This window comes from Neolamprologus brichardi, chromosome 6 (genome assembly GCF_056152115.1).
Source record: "Neolamprologus brichardi isolate AB-2024 chromosome 6, ASM5615211v1, whole genome shotgun sequence".
NCBI classification, from domain to species: domain Eukaryota; kingdom Metazoa; phylum Chordata; class Actinopteri; order Cichliformes; family Cichlidae; genus Neolamprologus; species Neolamprologus brichardi.
This window is the reverse complement of record NC_142109.1, coordinates 22,786,446-22,806,507: the sequence shown is the minus strand read 5'-3', so window position 1 is coordinate 22,806,507 and position 20,062 is coordinate 22,786,446. Positions and strand designations below refer to the sequence as shown.

The 20,062-nt window shown below is 40.1% G+C and overlaps 1 protein-coding gene across 1 annotated transcript in view; it reads right to left on the bottom strand.

The window, feature by feature from the left end:
- LOC102794880 (alpha-1,6-mannosylglycoprotein 6-beta-N-acetylglucosaminyltransferase B-like) overlaps window positions 1-20,062 on the bottom strand; it is a 111,550-nt gene that overhangs the window by 59,513 nt on the left and 31,975 nt on the right. Inside the window, exon 3 of the mRNA XM_006787474.2 lies at window positions 16,758-16,908. Within this exon, the coding sequence (XP_006787537.1) occupies window positions 16,758-16,908 (151 nt within the window). The remainder of the gene's footprint in view (window positions 1-16,757; window positions 16,909-20,062) is intronic.

The window sequence follows — 20,062 nt, the reverse complement described above, 5'->3', positions numbered from 1 at the left end:
ACTTGTACGTTTGTCTGAATAATTCACATTAAGTGCAGCTATGGAATTACTTTTTTCTTTTTCAATAAAACTCTTGGAGAGTATGTACATGTTTGGAATATTTTTCATTTTACATAATTTCTGTTTGTCAAAAAATTCTGTTCTTTAAAAAGATTTTAAAGAAACATCCATTATTAGACAGTAAAAGTGAGTTTTGCTTCCAGTACTGAGCTAAGTATGAGCCACCATCCCAACTCCATCCATCGATTCATCCGTCTATATCTGGAGATCTATCGATCAACCGGCAAGGACCTATTTTTAGCATTCTTTGCCCAGATCAGTGACCGGTCGATCAGCTTTACATATTAGTGGTTCGGTAATGAGGTTCATTTCAAGCATGTGCAAAACATACACAGCGGTGTGAGAATACTTGCGTAGCCATAAGGGATTATGTCATTAGTGTTAGTGATGACACAGAGTTCGCCAAAATAAAACATGGGGGAACCACTGCAAAAATGTTAATAACAACAAACCTAATGACCTTCACCCATGGACATTTTAACCACAAGTCAGTATCTTGAGGATGGGCAGTTGCTAGGATAATTATGTAGGCAAATGGGAAAAAAAAGAAAAGGGTTAATGTCCTGTTATCTGGTGAAATTATAAAGATACTGGAAAGTTACGTAAGTGACTTTTATTTGTTGTATATAAATTTTACTTTTATTTGATAAGGCACAATATGTCAAGTAAAGGTGGGCGTACAGCAGTTCACTTTCAGTTAATTATTAGTAACTATTTCCAGTAGCAGAGCTATTATTATCTGTTGTTTCAGAGAAAAAGCCGTCTCCAGTTCTCACATTGGTTACTTAGCTATGCTTATGCATTTTATCATTTTTTTTAAGCGCCGCATGTCATGTCAGTTTTGTAAAAAAGGATTTTAAAACTAGAGCTTAATTAAGATCAATTATTGCATGTATTTTTTATTGCCACAAATTATACTCCGCACATCTAACAAACTACAGAGAAAACCATATCCACTGTATTAACAAACCTTTCCAAACACACTTAGCATGAATGTGCTCTGTAGCAGTTATAATAATAAGAGCTTACAACAGAACTAATTATGATTTCACTCCTCTGTTTCATTGAAGTGAGGCAAATACACATTAGTAAATTGCATCAGTTCAACTTATTATCTTACATTGTCTTACAATGAGAACCAGGATCATTTTAGGTTATAAAACTCGACTGAAACATTAATATTATTTTAGAGAGGATTCCACAAAAGTTCCCAGCCGAAGAAGATAACACAGTGCTTGGTAAGATAGGTAACCCATCTTATGTAAGGCTCTCTTTGGGGGGCTTAACTGTGCAAGTTTGCCTCATGGAACATGACCTTCTAATCTCAGCTCTAATTTATGCTACAGTGTAAACTAATCTCGAGAGATGAACACACAGGGAAGGAGAAAGGAGACAGCCAGAGCGGGAGAAACTAAGGCAGAGATGTGGATGAAAGAGCAATAGAAGCAGCTTGCACAATGTGATCCAGATAGGGCAAAAGCAATGAGGAAGACATACATAGACTGGAAGAGTTGAGGATAAAATGGAATAACACTGGCATGAAAGGAAAGGAGATCAACCATCCACAGCAAACAGACCACGAGTGCCAGAGGGACCTTTATGTTAAGAAAAAGAGGATAAAATAAAGACATCCCCTGTGCCTTCACGAGGAAGCAGACAAAACAGCTTGACTGAAACATTAAACGATGATAATGATCAAAGAAGTACAAGGATATACATATTTGATGGTCGACTGTTGCACGCTACTCGCAATAAAGTTTCCTCCCGTTTGATGAATGTAGACAGTTGGCTCTTTTACAAATGAGCCGAACAAGACAGAAATGAGGAAGCGCAAAGGGAAAACAAAACGGGAAGAAAGTATAGGGGGAGAAGAAACAAGAAGAAATTCACAGATGGATGCCAAGTAGAAGTAGAACACTCTGAAAATGAACTGGCAGCAAGAGAAAATCAATGTTAACTAGAGGGAGGCTTTCTAAGGATACAAATAAAAATCTGTTTTCATGTACTTATTTCTCTCTCCCTCCCATTCTGCTTAATGACTTCATCCTTTTAAGGAAAGAGGACAGCTCTGGCAGCATCCCATCAATGAAAGCTATCTGAACAAAAGATCCACATGACAAGGTGTTAGCTTGTGGGTTTGGCTGGTGTTTTTTTGTTTGTGCTCATGTTGTCTTATGCCACCCCGTTTCATGGTGTTAATAGACCAATTTTCACAAATACAGACTGGCATATATGCCTATACACATGTACAGTGGGGCAAAAAAGTATTTAGTCAGCCACCGATTGTGCAAGTTCCCCCACTTAAAATGATGACAGAGGTCAGTAATTTGCACCAGAGGTACACTTCAACTGTGAGAGACAGAATGTGAAAAAAAAATCCATGAATTCACATGGTAGGATTTGTAAAGAATTTATTCGTAAATCAGGGTGGAAAATAAGTATTTGGTCAATAACAAAAATACAACTCAATACTTTGTAACATAACCTTTGTTGGCAATAACAGAGGTCAAACGTTTACTATAGGTCTTTACCAGGTTTGCACACACAGTAGCTGGTATTTTGGCCCATTCCTCCATGCAGATCTTCTCAAGAGCAGTGATGTTTTGGGGCTGTCGCCGAGCAACACGGACTTTCAACTCCCGCCACAGATTTTCTATGGGGTTGAGGTCTGAAGACTGGCTAGGCCACTCCAGGACTTTCAAATGCTTCTTACGGAGCCACTCCTTTGTTGCCCGGGCGGTGTGTTTTGGATCATTGTCATGTTGGAAGACCCAGCCTCGTTTCATCTTCAAAGTTCTCACTGATGGAAGGAGGTTTTGGCTCAAAATCTCACGATACTTGGCCCCATTCATTCTGTCCTTAACACGGATCAGTCGTACTGTCCCCTTGGCAGAAAAACAGCCCCATAGCATGATGTTTCCACCCCCATGCTTCACAGTAGGTATGGTGTTCTTGGGATGCAACTCAGTATTCTTCTTCCTCCAAACACGACGAGTTGAGTTTATACCAAAAAGTTCTACTTTGGTTTCATCTGACCACATGACATTCTCCCAATCCTCTGCTGTATCATCCATGTGCTCTCTGGCAAACTTCAGACGGGCCTGGACATGCACTGGCTTCAGCAGCGGAACACGTCTGGCACTGCGGGATTTGATTCCCTGCCGTTGTAGTGTGTTACTGATGGTGACCTTTGTTACTTTGGTCCCAGCTCTCTGCAGGTCATTCACCAGGTCCCCCCGTGTGGTTCTGGGATCTTTGCTCACCGTTCTCATGATCATTTTGACCCCACGGGATGAGATCTTGCGTGGAGCCCCAGATCGAGGGAGATTATCAGTGGTCTTGTATGTCTTCCATTTTCTGATGATTGCTCCCACAGTTGATTTTTTCACACCAAGCTGCTTGCCTATTGTAGATTCACTCTTCCCAGTCTGGTGCAGGTCTACAATTCTTTTCCTGGTGTCCTTCGAAAGCTCTTTGGTCTTGGCCATGGCGGAGTTTGGAGTCTGACTGGTTGAGGCTGTGGACAGGTGTCTTTTATACAGATGATGAGGTCAAACAGGTGCCATTCATACAGGTAACGAGTGGGGGACAGAAAAGCTTCTTACAGAAGACGTTACAGGTCTGTGAGAGCCAGGGATTTTCCTTGTTTGAGGTGACCAAATACTTATTTTCCACCCTGATTTACGAATAAATTCTTTACAAATCCTACCATGTGAATTCATGGATTTTTTTTTCACATTCTGTCTCTCACAGTTGAAGTGTACCTCTGGTGCAAATTACTGACCTCTGTCATCATTTTAAGTGGGGGAACTTGCACAATCGGTGGCTGACTAAATACTTTTTTGCCCCACTGTATAAAGGCACAAATAAAGTGCTTGTACCACCAAACAATTGATGAGTTTGAAGTAAAAGAATATGAATTGTATGCTATGATTTTTGCAGTCATCAGACATGAATACATATGGGAGATTTTAAGGAGCCTGGAAAGAAAAGCGACTGGACTTCTTTAGGTTTCTTGAAAGCGTTTCACCTCTCATCTGAAAAGCTTCATCAGTACTAAAACGAAATCAGGTATTTAAACTCTAGTGGGAGTTGTTCCTTTAAAAGGGTCATTGACCCACTATTGATCATGTGCCTCATCAAAAGAGCCAAGGTGTGAAAACCCATTGTGAGACCTTGACTCGCCCTACCATGTGACCTACTGAGATCACCTGACACAAGTTGTGAGTGGGCATTAAGGTGCCTGTGAAGGGATCTCAAAACTGCATTGTAGGTGGAAGACAGTTGGTGTTGTAAGCCACCCCCCTGTTCAAAGATGGTCATTCACAGAGGGAATAGGTGGCCTTTTTCACTCCTCTTTCAAACCATCTGTCCAAAATGTGAACACTGGCATCCTCGAAAGATTGGCCTTTATCTTTTAGATGCAGATGTTGTGCCATGCGTTTATGGAGTGGCTGTTTGGTTTCTCCAATGTAGAGGTCTGAGCATTCCTCGCTGCACTGTACAACATACACTACGTTGTTTAAAATGTGTTTGGGAGTTTTGTCTTTGGGACGAACCAGTTTTTGTCTGAGGGTGTGGGTTTGAAGTGCATTGGGATTTCATGCTTTCTCTTATAAACCTGCTACAAGGAAGGACCAATGATGAAAATGTTGTTCTATTTGTTATTCTATATGATATCCTACCCTCTGTAAAGAAGTGCAGTCACTTTTTTTTTACAAGCTCCTTAGATTACCACAACCTGGACGACTGAGAACAAGTCAGAGGACCTGGACATTACAGACACTGTCGTATCCCTGATAGCTCAATAACATTGCGTAATATTGGCAGACTGATACTCTTAATTGAGATCATCTATAAGCATCTTATAGAAAACAAATACTGCTCCTCACACACAAGGGCTTAAATAATCAGGCCCAATCTTATCTTAATGACCTTGTAGTACCATATCACCCTATTAGAGCACTTTGCTCTCACACTGCAGGCTTACTTGTTGTTCCTAAAGTATTTAAAAGTAGAATGGGAGGGAGAGCCTTCAGTTTTCAGGCCCCTCTTCTGTGGAACCAGCTTCCAGTTTTGATTCGGGAGACAGACACTATCTCTACTTTTAAGATTAGGCTTAAAACTTTCCTTTTTAATAAAGCATATAGTTAGGATTGGATCAGGTGACCCTGAATCCTCCCTTAGTTATGCTGCAATAGGTGTAGACGGCCAGGGGATTCCCATGATGCATTGAGTATTTCTTCTTCAGTCACCATGTGTTAATACACCTCTGCATAAAATCATACTCGTAATTAATCTCTGGCTCTCTTCCATGGCATGTCTTTTATCCTGTCTTCCTTCTCTCTCCCCAACCAGTCACAGCAGATGGCCGCCCCTCCTTGAGCCTGGTTCTGCCGGAGGTTTCTTCCTGTTAAAAGGGAGTTTTTCATTCCCACTGTCGCCAAAGTGCTTGCTCATAGGGGGTCATATGATTGTTGGGTTTCTCTGTATGTATTATTGTACGGTCTGCCTTACAATATAAAGCGCCTTGAGGCCACTGCTATTGTGATTTGGTGCTGTATAAATAAAATTGAATTGAACTGAATGGAATTTATATAAGAGTATTGGGCTTTTACAATTTAAGAGCACCTTAACAGCACATTGGATTCTCTCACCCAAGGCGAAGGATCTAATGTTTGTGAAACTTTCTCAGTCATCAGGGCTTTTGCACCATTTTAACATCAATACTTTTTAACACCTCAGTAAATACAAATTAGGACCAAAGAATGTCAAAATGAGCCAGAAATGATCCCAAAGTGACCCAGAAACCTGGGTCAAGTAAAACATTATGCCCTCTCATTTAATGTTCATGTAGGTAGGCTAAAGGCTAAAAGGCTAAAGTAACTAAAGAGACAAATCAAATATTTTGAAGCTACTTTTGAAGCTACCTGTCTCTGTTCACTGACTACAAAAAAAAAATCTTTAAAGCAAGTGAATCAAGGAAATTCATTAAATAGGTGTTTCGTTGCTGATTACTTCCAATAGCTGTTGTAGAAAGAAGGCCCCAACAGTGAAGAAGTGTAGCTACCGATGGAGCCTAGATGTTGCTTAAGGGAGGAGAAATTGGTGAAGCAATGCCAGAGTAGTGATCTTCCGAGTGTCTATGCCTAAGGGCAAACTTACCAATCTAGCGGCTTATCCACTGCACAGTAAAACAGAGTGAATCAAATCTGCATCCTCATCTTCACCTCCCATTTCCTCTGTCCCTTCCCCTCCCTTTGCTCCTTTTTGTACTTTAATGAGTGGCTGCCCTGTGGGCGAATCATAGGCTGGGGCCTCAGACATCAAGTCCCATTCACTGCTACATTGGAGTGTGTCAGCACCAATGAAGCTCACATTGTGATGGGACTGCCGCCCAGTGTATATGTGTGTGAGTGTGTGCATGGGTGTGTGTGTGTGTGTGCCTGTCTGGCCTGGATTTGGGATATGTTTTTATAAAGTGCTTTCCTCCCATTTGTTCCTCTCCCTGCTGGCAAAAATCACACTTTACCACGTCACTCATTCCCAATTTCCTTGCTGACACACACTCACTCATTCTGTGTAGAGCAGCCGGAAGAGAACACACAGGGAGAAAAACAGGAACGTAGAAAGAAAAGTGAGACAGAGGTATTAAGAACAGGGCGGAAAAGAAACACAGAGGAAGTACGAGAGGGGAAACTATTGAGTGAATGAAAATTACTGAACTAAAGAGGAACGTTAAGTCATCAGTGTTGTGATAGTCACTCTGGTGTGCGTGTGTATAGCCATAATTTCTGCAGGTGCACAGATCTGTGCACTTTTCTCACGATCAAACTGCTTTTTAGCAGGAATGACCTCACATTAACTAATATGTGCACACACACACATATTACTCCCCATCACAGAAGTTACGATTACGAATACATGGTTGTGTATGTGTGCCCATTTCTATCTGCCCACCACTTTCCTTTGTTTCTAACATCCTTTTGTTCTGCATGCTGAATCAAAACTTTCATTCCAGCTATCAAAACTCCTTCACTCCAAGGATCTCCTTCTAAATCTGAAACAAACAAATTTCCAAAAAAGAATAATGATTTAAAAAAAAAATCAAATTTTTTTTTGTGATAACAATGTGTTCTGGATTAGATTTTATATTACTCACAGAGCACTAGTGCTGAGGTAAACTTTGTAATGAGAGAATTGAAGAAAGTTGCACTGCTTGTAGAAAAACATGAGTCAATCTCTAACCTTGATTTTTTTTTCCTTGTCTATTTTGTGGGTTTGCTCTACAGCATGACCAATAGAAATTGGCTGCTATCCTTGCCTGACTTTGGCATACCTAAAATATACTGGTGTAAATATGCTACACACAGTGACCCAATACCTCAAACTACTTTGTGAAAATTGTTGCATTGAAAGTAAATTTCTTTTATTGATATCAAACACAGTTGAAATATATTGTATGTACAAAACTGCTCACTGGGCTTTGGAAACCAGGAGACACTGTAATGGATTTATTTTTCTAATGAGTGGCTACACGAACAGTCAGTAAGATATAAGACTTCACAGAGTCACATGAAAATTGTTTTCACATGATTATATCTCCTACTTTACCCAAATACACCCAAGTCCTTGCATTTCCTCCTTGGCAGGTTTGTGGGGCGCCAGCATCTTTGCATGTGTTCCACATCCCTCATGTGTTAAACAACAGACATAGAGCAAACACAGACTTTCTTCTGTCCATAACACTTGTATCTAAGTTTAGGTTTTGTGTCACTTCATGTTGAGGACCTGTTAGGTGGCCTGTTTCCTTAACAGAACATTTTGATGTAGTTGTCTTGTTGCACACCTTTTAATCAACCTTTCTGACTATCCTGGCCACAGGCAGTTTGTGTCGTTCTCTTAGTAGGAAGTAGCACACCATAATATGGTTTCAATTTTATTTCCTAAATGAATAAATATCCAGAACAAGAATTTGAAAAGAAAGTGTTTTTGGCCACTTTAATACTATAATTGAACCTACAGAGGCTGATGCTTCATCAACTCACCAAATTCAGTGCTTTAATTAACACAAAGTTTTTCATAATTTTGTTTTTTCCCCTAATGATCAATTAGCATTCCAAAGGATATCAAATGATAAACTTTCATAAGTAACACAATGTTCCAACAGAAAACCGGTGTGATGGTTGCTGAAAATAGGCCTACCACTATGCAAATACTCCATTCAAATAACTTCTGTTAAATGAGACTATTGACAATTAAATGCCATTTTGATTTGATTTAATATCATATTAGATGAAAACAAATGTGCATTTTAAAAACATTTTTAGTGACCTTTTTTAGCAGTAGCTTTGAGCACTAAATTGAGTAAATTAGGGAGAAAACACAGTAAACACCTACTCGCATCAAACTGAGTAGGTGTTCAAGGTTCATTTTGTTAGCTTGATTGCAGCAATCACACGCAAAATGTTGCCCTGTTGGAGTTTTTATACTTTCTTTTACTCAGTGGTTATAAAAAAGAAAACACAGTTACTGTTTTGGTGTATTCTGAATACTTATTTAAAAAAATACAATAAATTAAAACAGCTCACAAAAGAATAATAGTACTGACCACACACTATTTATCGTTGTGGCTGGACAAACCTTGCTAAGATTTATTCTCTACCAATCAGATATCATAACTAAATGCTTTTATAATGCTTATATGCTCCATATTTTATGCCCGCAAGACAAACACTTTTAATTAAATATACATCTGTTTTAACATGCCCAAAAGACCTCAACCATAAGGCGAGAGGAGGCATCCTAATCCGATGGCCAAACCACCTCAGTTATTTCCTGTTGACAAAGAGGAGCAGCAGGTCTGGTTTGACCCCTCCTTAATGACAGAGCTCCTCACCCTCTCACTGTGGGTGGGCCCAGAAACCCTTCAGAGGAAGAGTGTTTGTACCCACTGTGTTCTTATTGCTTCACTTACTACCCACAGATTATAGCCACAGCTGAGGGTAGGATCGATGATTACCGCAGATGCTTTACCAATCTGTCTGTCAATCTCCCACTCCACTTTTGAACAAGATATGAAGATATACTGGATGTACAAATCCAGTAGTTGTAATGTCATATGCATACTCTATGCATGTATTATATCAATTGCTATTAGGAATGCAAGAAAAAAAATCAAGAAGGGACCATTATTACCAGTGTATGCTTGTCACATAAGAACCAAATTAATAATTAATAATCCACAACTAAATCTCCAAAATCTTATGCAGACGGTGAAATCTGAAAGAGATACTACAAGGTGGTATCAGGGGAGAATGCTGCTATGAAGCTTTGGATGGTAGTCTGTAGGAGGACTTTGAAAATCAAGAAGAGGAAGCGAGTCAAGGCAGAGATATGGATTAAATGGTGGAAGCTGAGGAAGGAAAAAATGTTGCACAGAGTTCAGGGAGGAGTTGAGACCAGATAACTGAAAGTACAACTATAGTACTGAGAGAAAGTGCCAACAGAGGGGTTTGGTGTACTCTCTGGACAGAGGAATGAGGACAAGGTGACTTTGTGGTAAAATTAGGTATAAGTGAGTAAAAGAAACTATTCAAAGGAAAAGGTTAGCAAAGAAAACTTGTAATAGTCAGGGAGATGAAGACAAGACAGGGATACTGGGAGGCTAGGCCTGCAGCAGAGAAAGGGAAAACCTGGTGTTGTATGTGAGGTTGGACTCTAACAAAGGGAAAAAAAGACGTATATTTACTGGCTAGACAGAGAGATCAAGATGGAAAGGATGTACAGCAGATTAGGGTGATGAAGGATGTGGATGGAAGTGCACTAATAAGTCAAAAGAGTGTGTTGAGAAGCTTGAAGGATTACTTTGAGGAGCTCATGAATGCAGAATATGAGAGAGAGAGAGAGAGAGAGAGAGAGAGAGAGAGAGAGAGAGAGAGAGAGAGAGAGAGAGAGAGAGAGAGAGAGAGAGAGAGAGAGAAAGGAGGACAGATGAAGGACAGTTAATGAATTAGTAAGTGCAGAGAATTAGTAAGGAGGAAGTGAAATCAGCTATGAAGAAGATGAGTGGAAAGGGCCCAGATACATACCTGTGGAGGTATGGAGATGTTTAAGGTAGTGGACTTTTTAACCAGACTGTTGAATAAAATTAAAGAGAGTGAGAGGATACCTGAGGAATGGAGAAGACGTGCAATGGCACCAGTTTTCAAGAACAAGGGTGACATGCAGAGATGTACAAAGGGGTAAAGCTAATGAGCCATACCATGAAGCTTTGGGGAAGAGTTGTTTAAGCTAGGTTAGGAAGAGAGGTGACAACTAATGGGCAGCAGTGTGGCTTCATGCCAAGAATGAGACTGCAGATACAATGTTTGCTTTGAGAGTGTTGATGAGACATATAAAGAAGGGAAGAAAGAGTTGCTGCTGTGTCTCTGTGGATCTATACGATAGGTTGCCAAGACAGGATATGTGGTACTGCATGTGAGGGTGGTGCAGGACACATAAGAGGAAGAAAATGAAGAAGAGAGTCCAGACAAGGATGAGTGGGTGGAGATTATATCTCCAGGGTGATCTGTGACAGAAGGATAACACCATAGGGGAAAGGTGTCTGGTTTGGAAAACTATGACGCTGACAAAAAGAGTTAAAGATGTATAGATTTTCATTGTGAGTGACCAGAATGCACCGACTTAGAAATGAGTACATTAGAGGAACAGCTCAGGTTGAGCAGTTTGGAAACAAAGTTATAGAAGCATGGCTGAGATGGTTTGGACATGTGCAAAGGAGAGACAGTAAACATATTGGACAAAAGATGTTGAGGTGCTAGGCCATAGGAAAGACCACAGAGAAAATTCATGGATGTGGTTGAGAAGGGCATGCAGAGAGTTAGTGTAACAGAGGATGATACTACAGATACACTGAGATTGAGGCACATGATTTACTGTGTGGACCCTAAACGGAGCAGCCAAAAGAACTAACTTCAGCATCATAAAATACAATTATTTGTGAAACATAATCTGTTTCTTACACCGATAATTACACAGTTAAAAAAGTTACATCATCAATGCTTGTTGGGTAATGCTGGCTGCAAAAGGGACTTTAAACTATTTGCTGTCATGCTAGCTAACGCCATCTTTTATTCCAATTTTCACAAAGTAGTTTGAAGCATTGTGTCGATACCACTTGTCTACATCAGCTGTGACTAATACATTATAAATTCATTAAAAAAAGCTTTGCTTATACAAAAAAAATATTGGGACATACAGTGAAACCACCAAAACCTACAAAAATACCATATGTAAACTTTTGGTCATACTGCCCAACGCTACGTGGAGATGCTATTTAACTCAGTAACAGACTGTGTTAGTACTACTGTAGTCTGAGGCCATCGCTTGATAAAGTATGACCACATTATCTCCAAAAGACAAAGATGTGATCCAAAACTATTGAACTATAACCTTGAAATTCTCAATATAAAGGTTAAACAGAATCTGGCAGCCTTGTTGGAATGAAATCCCCAGCATGAACTTATTACTGGCGCTGTCAAACAAGCTCTTACTACCACTGTACAGGGACCAAATAGCCTGTTCTTATGATTCAGTTATCCTAATTATGTATTTGTGAAGCATAATCACTTGTTACTACATTTTTAACTAATTTAGAGAGACCCTGCAGTACATCTATTCATTATTTAGCTGTGATGTTGTAAGCTGACAGCAATTCTAGTGCTCAAGGGCAAACTGGACTAAGTGTTTAAAGAGGATTGTGACACAGCATTGATTTCGGCTCATGTTTAAAAGCAATTACATCTTGCCCATAGTATAAGTATCTATTCACCCCCTCAAAACAATGCCCTTCAGTAGAGTAATACATGAATACCATCCTACTTTGAGTCCCTGACAATATACAGAGTTACACTCTCAGCAGGGTACTTCTCAGTAATGGCCTAGGAGTAGAACGGCTTCCTCCGCATTAAACAGCCCATTACTAAACATTGATTTCAGTTAACACCAACGTCAGACTGTATTAATCGTTCCATTCTTCCGCTCGAGTGCCTCTGCACAGACCTGAACCTGAGTGCTTATCTGGGATCATTTAACAAGGTTTGAGGAAGTGAAGGGATTTCTGTCAGTGTGTATCACATCACTCCTGCTGAGTTTAGTCTGGCTGTTTGAAAATGAAAGTTGTAAATGAAGTGAACGTTATAGAAAGAGACAAATCAGATGTTTCAATGCTAACGGGGCAAAGAGGGGAGCAGTCTGATAAAAGCTAGAGTAGCAAGGTCATGCAAGACTTGTCTATTTCCAGCAGTGATTTTAAGTTACCAGTCAGCAATTTCCACAAGTGGCTGTAGGAGGGGGAAAAGGGAGAGCAAGCACCTAAGAGCTAAACACAATATTGCAAGGAGTAAAAAGGAGAGAAGTAGGGATGGGTACCGGTATCCGGTGCCATGATGGCACCGGTTCTGTCATAAACGGTAGTAACCAGACCGAAAAGCAGCGCACATTTCTGTGCTTTATTTCGGTGCTTTTTTTTTTCCTGAGCTGTGATACACTTTAGATTCTAGCCAATCATTTTACGTTTCCGAGGATAGTAGGCGGGTCCAGGTACGTATGTTCTTTTAGAGCAGAGCTACAGATTAAAAATGCCCAAGGCGAAGCGGTCAAAAGTCTGGCTGTACTTCACAGCAAAATATGCAAACTCAGCAGCCTGCAACAAGTGCTTTAAGCTGATACTGTGATACTGTGCAAATCCGATGAAACACCTGGCGACGCATAGCGTTTTTTTTAAAAGCCGAGAAATGCGCCGTATTTGATAGCTTGCTGCGAGACCTCACACCAAGCACATCTACTGCGGGTGGGTTGCCTGTTATCGGACCGGGAGTTTGCAACATCCCCCAAAAACCCGAAGAGGAGCGTCCTGGCCCGTAGCCTTGCCAGTGTAGCAGAAATGATGACGGATGATGATGATGGCAGCAGCAGCCGTTCTTCTCTGCGTGAGTAGCTTAATGTTGTTCATGTGTAATTTACGTTGAGTAGGCTAACCACGTTATTAAATTAATGCATGTAAGGTGAACTAGCAAACATCATCATAGCTACATGCGGCTGTCTTCTTGTTTGATGGCAGATACTCCCTTCACCCTGGCCAAAAAGGCTAAAATGACCAAAGAAAAAGTGGAAAACAGCTAAACATGAGAGGTTTATGGACAAAGTTTGTGTTTTTTCCATTGTTTAAGCACTGCTTCCAGCCAAGAGTGATACCATATATGCCCCATAGCTGCAGAAAAGGCTAACATTGTTATCTTTTTACAAAAAAACAGCTGAACATGAGAGGTTTTTGGACCAATTTTGTGTTCTCCATTGTTTAAGCACCGGTTCAAGCACCGTTTAAGCACCGGCACCATTTCAAAAGTACCGGTTTGGCACCGGTATCGGATAAAACCTAAACGATACCCATCCCTAGAGAGAAGACAGAAGTCACAACTGTAGTGGTGACAGGGAGATGCTGTACATGATAATAAGGAACTCATCCTAGCAACTGCAAAGCCATCTCGACATACAAGGGAAGATGAAACTGGAGGGGAAATTGGCCAAATTAAATCACAAAAAAGGATCTACTGTACCACGAAAAAGTCTGGGGCCACTTGTTGTTTCTTTATATATTGCTAAAATATAAAGAAATGAAGAGGAAAATGGGAAATAGTTAAAGTGAAAATATAAATGGAAATACAGTATATAAGGCAAAAGCAGAGTTGGTGTAAATCTAACGATCTTGAAATTAAGTGTATGGTATGACCAGCATTATTCTTCAACACAGTCTGAACTCTCTCAGGCAAACTTTCTTGTAATTTCTTTAAGTAATCCTCAGGAATAGTTCTCCAGGTTTCTTGAAGGACATCCAAAGCTCCTCTTTGGATGCTGGCTTCCCTTTGTTCCATTCTGTCAACATGAACCCACAAGCTTCAATAATGTTGAGGCTCAAACTATGGAGAGGCTGATCCATGAATGACAGTGTTCCATTGTGTGGTTTTCTATACAGGTATGCCTTTTCTGCATTGGCAGTGTGTTTGGGAGGACTGTCATGCTGAAAAGGCCGTTGCCAGTCAGATGCTTCCTAGATGGTATTGCATGGTGGATCACAATCTGATTTTGTACTTTTCTGCATTCATAATTCCATCAATTTTGACACTTCCTATTTTATCCTCTATTTGTACAGTTTGAGACATTTTCCAAGGACACACTGCACACCATGCCAATATAGGCCCAAAGAACTATTCATTTTCAGTTAATTGCTAGTAGTTTTTAGCTAATAGCTCTTTGGAAATCAACTGATTGGTATCTGTGCCTGTCAAACTGTGGAATATTTGGCATTTTTTGTACATTCAACTAAAAACATAGGAACAAATTACATGTTTTTGAGAAAGACTGCTACTAATAAGGTGCCTAAAAATACAATTTAAAATTGGTTCTTTTCAACGCTGGCTCATCCTTCGTATTAGTTGCTTTTTATGCTTTAATGACGTTTAATGTTGTAGATCGGTGGTGAGTGGCTAAAATACAAAAAAGACCCTTCATCTAAAAATGGTCAGATATACGAATTAAACTGAGGATGAGTGAAAAATACTTTGAAGGGCCCTCCGAAGGCCTTTCAAAGTGTTAAAAGTGGTTACAACAAAGTCTGGCTCCGTGGAAGCAAAACATATACAGTGGGGCAAAAAAGTATTTAGTCAGCCACCGATTGTGCAAGTTCCCCCACTTAAAATGATGACAGAGGTCAGTAATTTGCACCAGAGGTACACTTCAACTGTGAGAGACAGAATGTGAAAAAAAAATACATGAATTCACATGGTAGGATTTGTAAAGAATTTATTCGTAAATCAGGGTGGAAAATAAGTATTTGGTCACCTCAAACAAGGAAAATCCCTGGCTCTCACAGACCTGTAACGTCTTCTGTAAGAAGCTTTTCTGTCCCCCACTCATTACCTGTATGAATGGCACCTGTTTGACCTCATCATCTGTATAAAAGACACCTGTCCACAGCCTCAACCAGTCAGACTCCAAACTCCGCCATGGCCAAGACCAAAGAGCTTTCGAAGGACACCAGGAAAAGAATTGTAGACCTGCACCAGACTGGGAAGAGTGAATCTACAATAGGCAAGCAGCTTGGTGTGAAAAAATCAACTGTGGGAGCAATCATCAGAAAATGGAAGACATACAAGACCACTGATAATCTCCCTCGATCTGGGGCTCCACGCAAGATCTCATCCCGTGGGGTCAAAATGATCATGAGAACGGTGAGCAAAGATCCCAGAACCACATGGGGGGACCTGGTGAATGACTTGCAGAGAGCTGGGACCAAAGTAACAAAGGTCACCATCAGTAACACACTACAACGGCAGGGAATCAAATCCCGCAGTGCCAGACGTGTTCCGCTGCTGAAGCCAGTGCATGTCCAGGCCCGTCTGAAGTTTGCCAGAGAGCACATGGATGATACAGCAGAGGATTGGGAGAATGTCATGAGGTCAGATGAAACCAAAGTAGAACTTTTTGGTATAAACTCAACTCGTCGTGTTTGGAGGAAGAAGAATACTGAGTTGCATCCCAAGAACACCATACCTACTGTGAAGCATGGGGGTGGAAACATCATTCTATGGGGCTGTTTTTCTGCCAAGGGGACAGGACGACTGATCCGTGTTAAGGACAGAATGAATGGGGCCAAGTATCGTGAGATTTTGAGCCAAAACCTCCTTCCATCAGTGAGAACTTTGAAGATGAAACGAGGCTGGGTCTTCCAACATGACAATGATCCAAAACACACCGCCCGGGCAACAAAGGAGTGGCTCCGTAAGAAGCATTTGAAAGTCCTGGAGTGGCCTAACCAGTCTCCAGACCTCAACCCCATAGAAAATCTGTGGCGGGAGTTGAAAGTCCGTGTTGCTCGGCGACAGCCCCAAAACATCACTGCTCTTGAGAAGATCTGCATGGAGGAATGGGCCAAAATACCAGCTACTGTGTGTGCAAACCTGGTAAAGACCTATAGTAAACGTTTGACCTCTGTTATTGCCAACAAAGGTTATGTTACAAAGTATTGAGTTGTATTTTTGTTATTGACCAAATACTTATTTTCCACCCTGATTTACGAATAAATTCTTTACAAATCCTACCATGTGAATTCATGGATTTTTTTTCACATTCTGTCTCTCACAGTTGAAGTGTACCTCTGGTGCAAATTACTGACCTCTGTCATCATTTTAAGTGGGGGAACTTGCACAATCGGTGGCTGACTAAATACTTTTTTGCCCCACTGTAGAAATGATGGGCGTCTCTAGACTGTTGCACAGTACTGTACTATATATTTTTTAATCTATTCCCCGAACTTCATATGTGCCACGAAGTATAAAACTCAGACTGATAACAGTGGTAACAGTGTTTCTATAGGAAGAAAATTTTGTATGTTGATTAATAAAACTGACAACATGGAGAATTTCTAATCTACTGTTCTGTCCACTAAATATCACTCTTGATATTTGCAGATGTAGTTTTGAAGACAAAAAACATAACATAAATCTGTATTTATTAATATATAATCACTATAAACATTTATGAAGGACATTACGTAGGAGAGTTGTTCTGAATAGAGTAAACTGTTGACACACAAGAACTGTAAGAAGAACTAAAAGAACTGAAAAAACATATTGCACCTGTTTATGGCAGAGCTGAGCTCATCCAGGCGCCTTGCATCAGTGGTGGAGGTGTTGTCGAGTTTGGACAAACTGTCCATCCTCTTCAGAATCACCTCCAACATGTCGCTAATCTTCCTCAGCACACCACGTGACTCCACGCCTCCCAGCACTGAGTGGAAAGACAGACGTGAGACAGGAGATGAATGAAAGCTGGACAGTGAGTACATACGAAGCTCGCACATTAATCATACAGCCTCCAGCTCTTCTGGCTCACCATATTGTAGCTGATTTTGGCTGTGTTCTTGTTTTGCACAACTGTCATGATACACTTGACTACAATGAAGATCAAAAGAAAAGTTCCTTCTGCTAAGTGGCAAACAATGCAAACGTCCTCAAACAGATTTGTGAGAAGGATTTCCACTTAACGTCTGTATTGTGTGTTGGAGTTCTGCTACCTCAAAGCATTTAACAAGCCTCAATATCACTTTTTCTTTGCAAGGCTGTCAAGAAAACTACTTGTATAGTAATGAATTTTGCTTAGAAGGAAGACTGTAATACAGAACGCCAGCCCAGCTATGATATTTGGTGTTGGTTGTGGCCAATACTCCAATAGGAAGAAGTACAATTTAAGTTCCTATCCAAAGATAAATGAAGTCAAAACTCTGTGAACTTTGTTGTGTGTCCCTATTTTTGGTGTGTGTTTCAGTTTTAAACCAACCCATTTATTAAATTAATTCCAACCCAGCAGGACTCAATAGTACCTCTAATTTAACTGAGAAATGAGTTGGAGTAGACCCATCTTTGAAATCTCTCTTCCTTTTGATCTCAAATACAGGCCGATAAATTTTGTCACAGGTGGGATGCTATCACATTGCCAAAAATTGTTCCAGTGAAAGACTGCTAAATTACTCAAAAACTGCACGCGCATAATGGTTCCAGAATTTGGCACACACATGCACATACTATGAATCTATTGAGAGGCAATGTGATTTTATAAGTTTGACTTGCACAGTTATCGAAAATGTTCTGGCACCGAAAGCTCATCCTCACAATACCATTTCAGACTCATGAGAGCAGCTCCTCTTCAATTCAGCCCGTGTGTTATTCTTCATCTTAAAGTCTAAAAGCCAACATTTTGATTATGTGTCTTTAACCTGCATATCTCCAGCTTGATCTCTTCCTGTCTGTCTGCAGCAGTGCACATTACCCAGTGATGTATTCTGATCTCTCCTCATAAACTGGATTTTGCCCGGGTCAGAAAACCAGACACTCTGGAGTCTGATGTCTTAATGTAGACTTATCTTTATATCCTTTGATACCCTTTGATATAAAGATATGAGGGTGAGATGTCCACCAAGGCTATATGGAATATAAAAAGCCAGCAACTAATTATGCTGGGGCGCTCAGTCACTTTCTTTTTCTTGCATGTTCTTCTGTCTGTCCGTGTGAAATCCAAGAGGAGAAATCGAAAGGAGTGGCTGTGTGTGTGTGTGTGTGGAAAGATGAATACACTGGCCATCAGAGTTGAAAAGGGACTCATAACACAAAAGAGCACATACACAGTAGCAGAGACAGTGAGAAGAGAGACGGTATAAAAAGGTTTACCACACCTCATTAGGATAATTACACTGACTCTGGCAGGGTCAAGAGTGCCTATGAATTCAGTCATAATGGACCAGAATGAGGAAGGTGACTGAAAGCATGAGACACAGATGGAAAACTTTCTCATTTAATTACTCTTCTCTATTCAGTGTATGTACTGCTCATCATTTTTAAAGAAAAAAGTAATAGATAAATTATTCAGAGTGAAAACTAGTGTCCCAGGAAATGGAAATTATTCCAGCAAGATTTATGTAAAATCTTGGCAATACTTTATCTTTGTTTAGCTGAATCATGACATAAAAATAAATCACATACTTTACCTCATACTGATATATTACCTCATTTAAATCAGATAGGGACAAAGCAGTTGTCTACCCTTTCAAGCAACCAACAGAGCTTGAATGGGTTTATATAATGTTTTCCAAGCAAAAGTTTCAAAGTTTCATTTAATAACTACATATTACATAAATTGCATACTTAACCAAAACATTATGTCTTAAATCTTCAGCGACCTTTCAGTTTATTTATTTATTTTAATTATGGGTATCTGCTTTCTTGCAAGTTTAGATAAAAACAATGGTGAAGAAGTAAAAGATACCAACGTGATGCTAAAATAAAACATGAAATACAAAACAGATTAACGCTAACAAACTTACAAACATAAATGACAAATTAACGCAACAATGATGCGGCGAAAAGTAGCAATTTATCATTTTTGGAGGGGTCGACAGGAAACATGTGATGTAAGGTTGATGGTTATATGAGGCAAACATAGGTAAGCGGTGATTGTGACATATACAATACCTTTAGTTGAAAATTAAAACTTCTTTTTCAAAGGTTTGGTAACGTAAACTGATCCAGTCCATATTTTGATCACATCAGTTAGAATTGTAACAAATAGAGTCCATAAGATATTCCCTCAAAGAAATCCTGTCCACCATCATCAACAGAGTTTTGGTAACCATACGGGTTTGATGGTAAGAACCTTAGAGCATGTAGCTTGGGACAGCAGGAACACAAAGGTCACAGTTTATTCCTCTAGCTTTCCATCAGGGTTTAATAGTGCCTATATTGACACTGCTAACACCTGGATTACACTGCCTGACCATTCTGTCAAACCCCATGTCTGCTGCTTGACAAGCAATTACAGCCAATAGGTGTCAGAGCCTAACATCTCCAGCACAAGGTCATTGTCTGCCTTGTTTTCCGCCACCAACAGCAGGAATCGTAAGTTCAATGAGTTATTGCCACAGTGACAGATGTATTCATCTGAAACTGACAGTGTCACGTCCTCTGCCTATGATAGATTGCTGTTTAACAGTTCGCGGCTTGGTCCTTCTGGTGACATCTTTGTGACTGGCTGATAATGGATGACAGCTATGTCAAGAGTCGTGTAAATTGAAGGAATAGTTATCCTGGTAAACTGAAAATTCTTGGCACGGGTTAAACAAATGAGTGTTTGTTAATTTGAAAAAAAAATCCACAAAATGGGATTACTGGCAGAGCTTCATAAAGTGCATTTAGATCCAAACCACCTACTCTTTTATTAGTTTGGCTTGCCAAAATCTGGATTTGATGCTATTAATTAATTAATAAAATACTACAGGGGAGTTTAGCAAAGAGTAGGGTATATTACGATACATTTTTTTTGACAGCTACAAGCTCCTGGGATGTTCAGCAGTGAGCAAATGGGAGTGATTTCAACCTAAAGGTATAAAAGA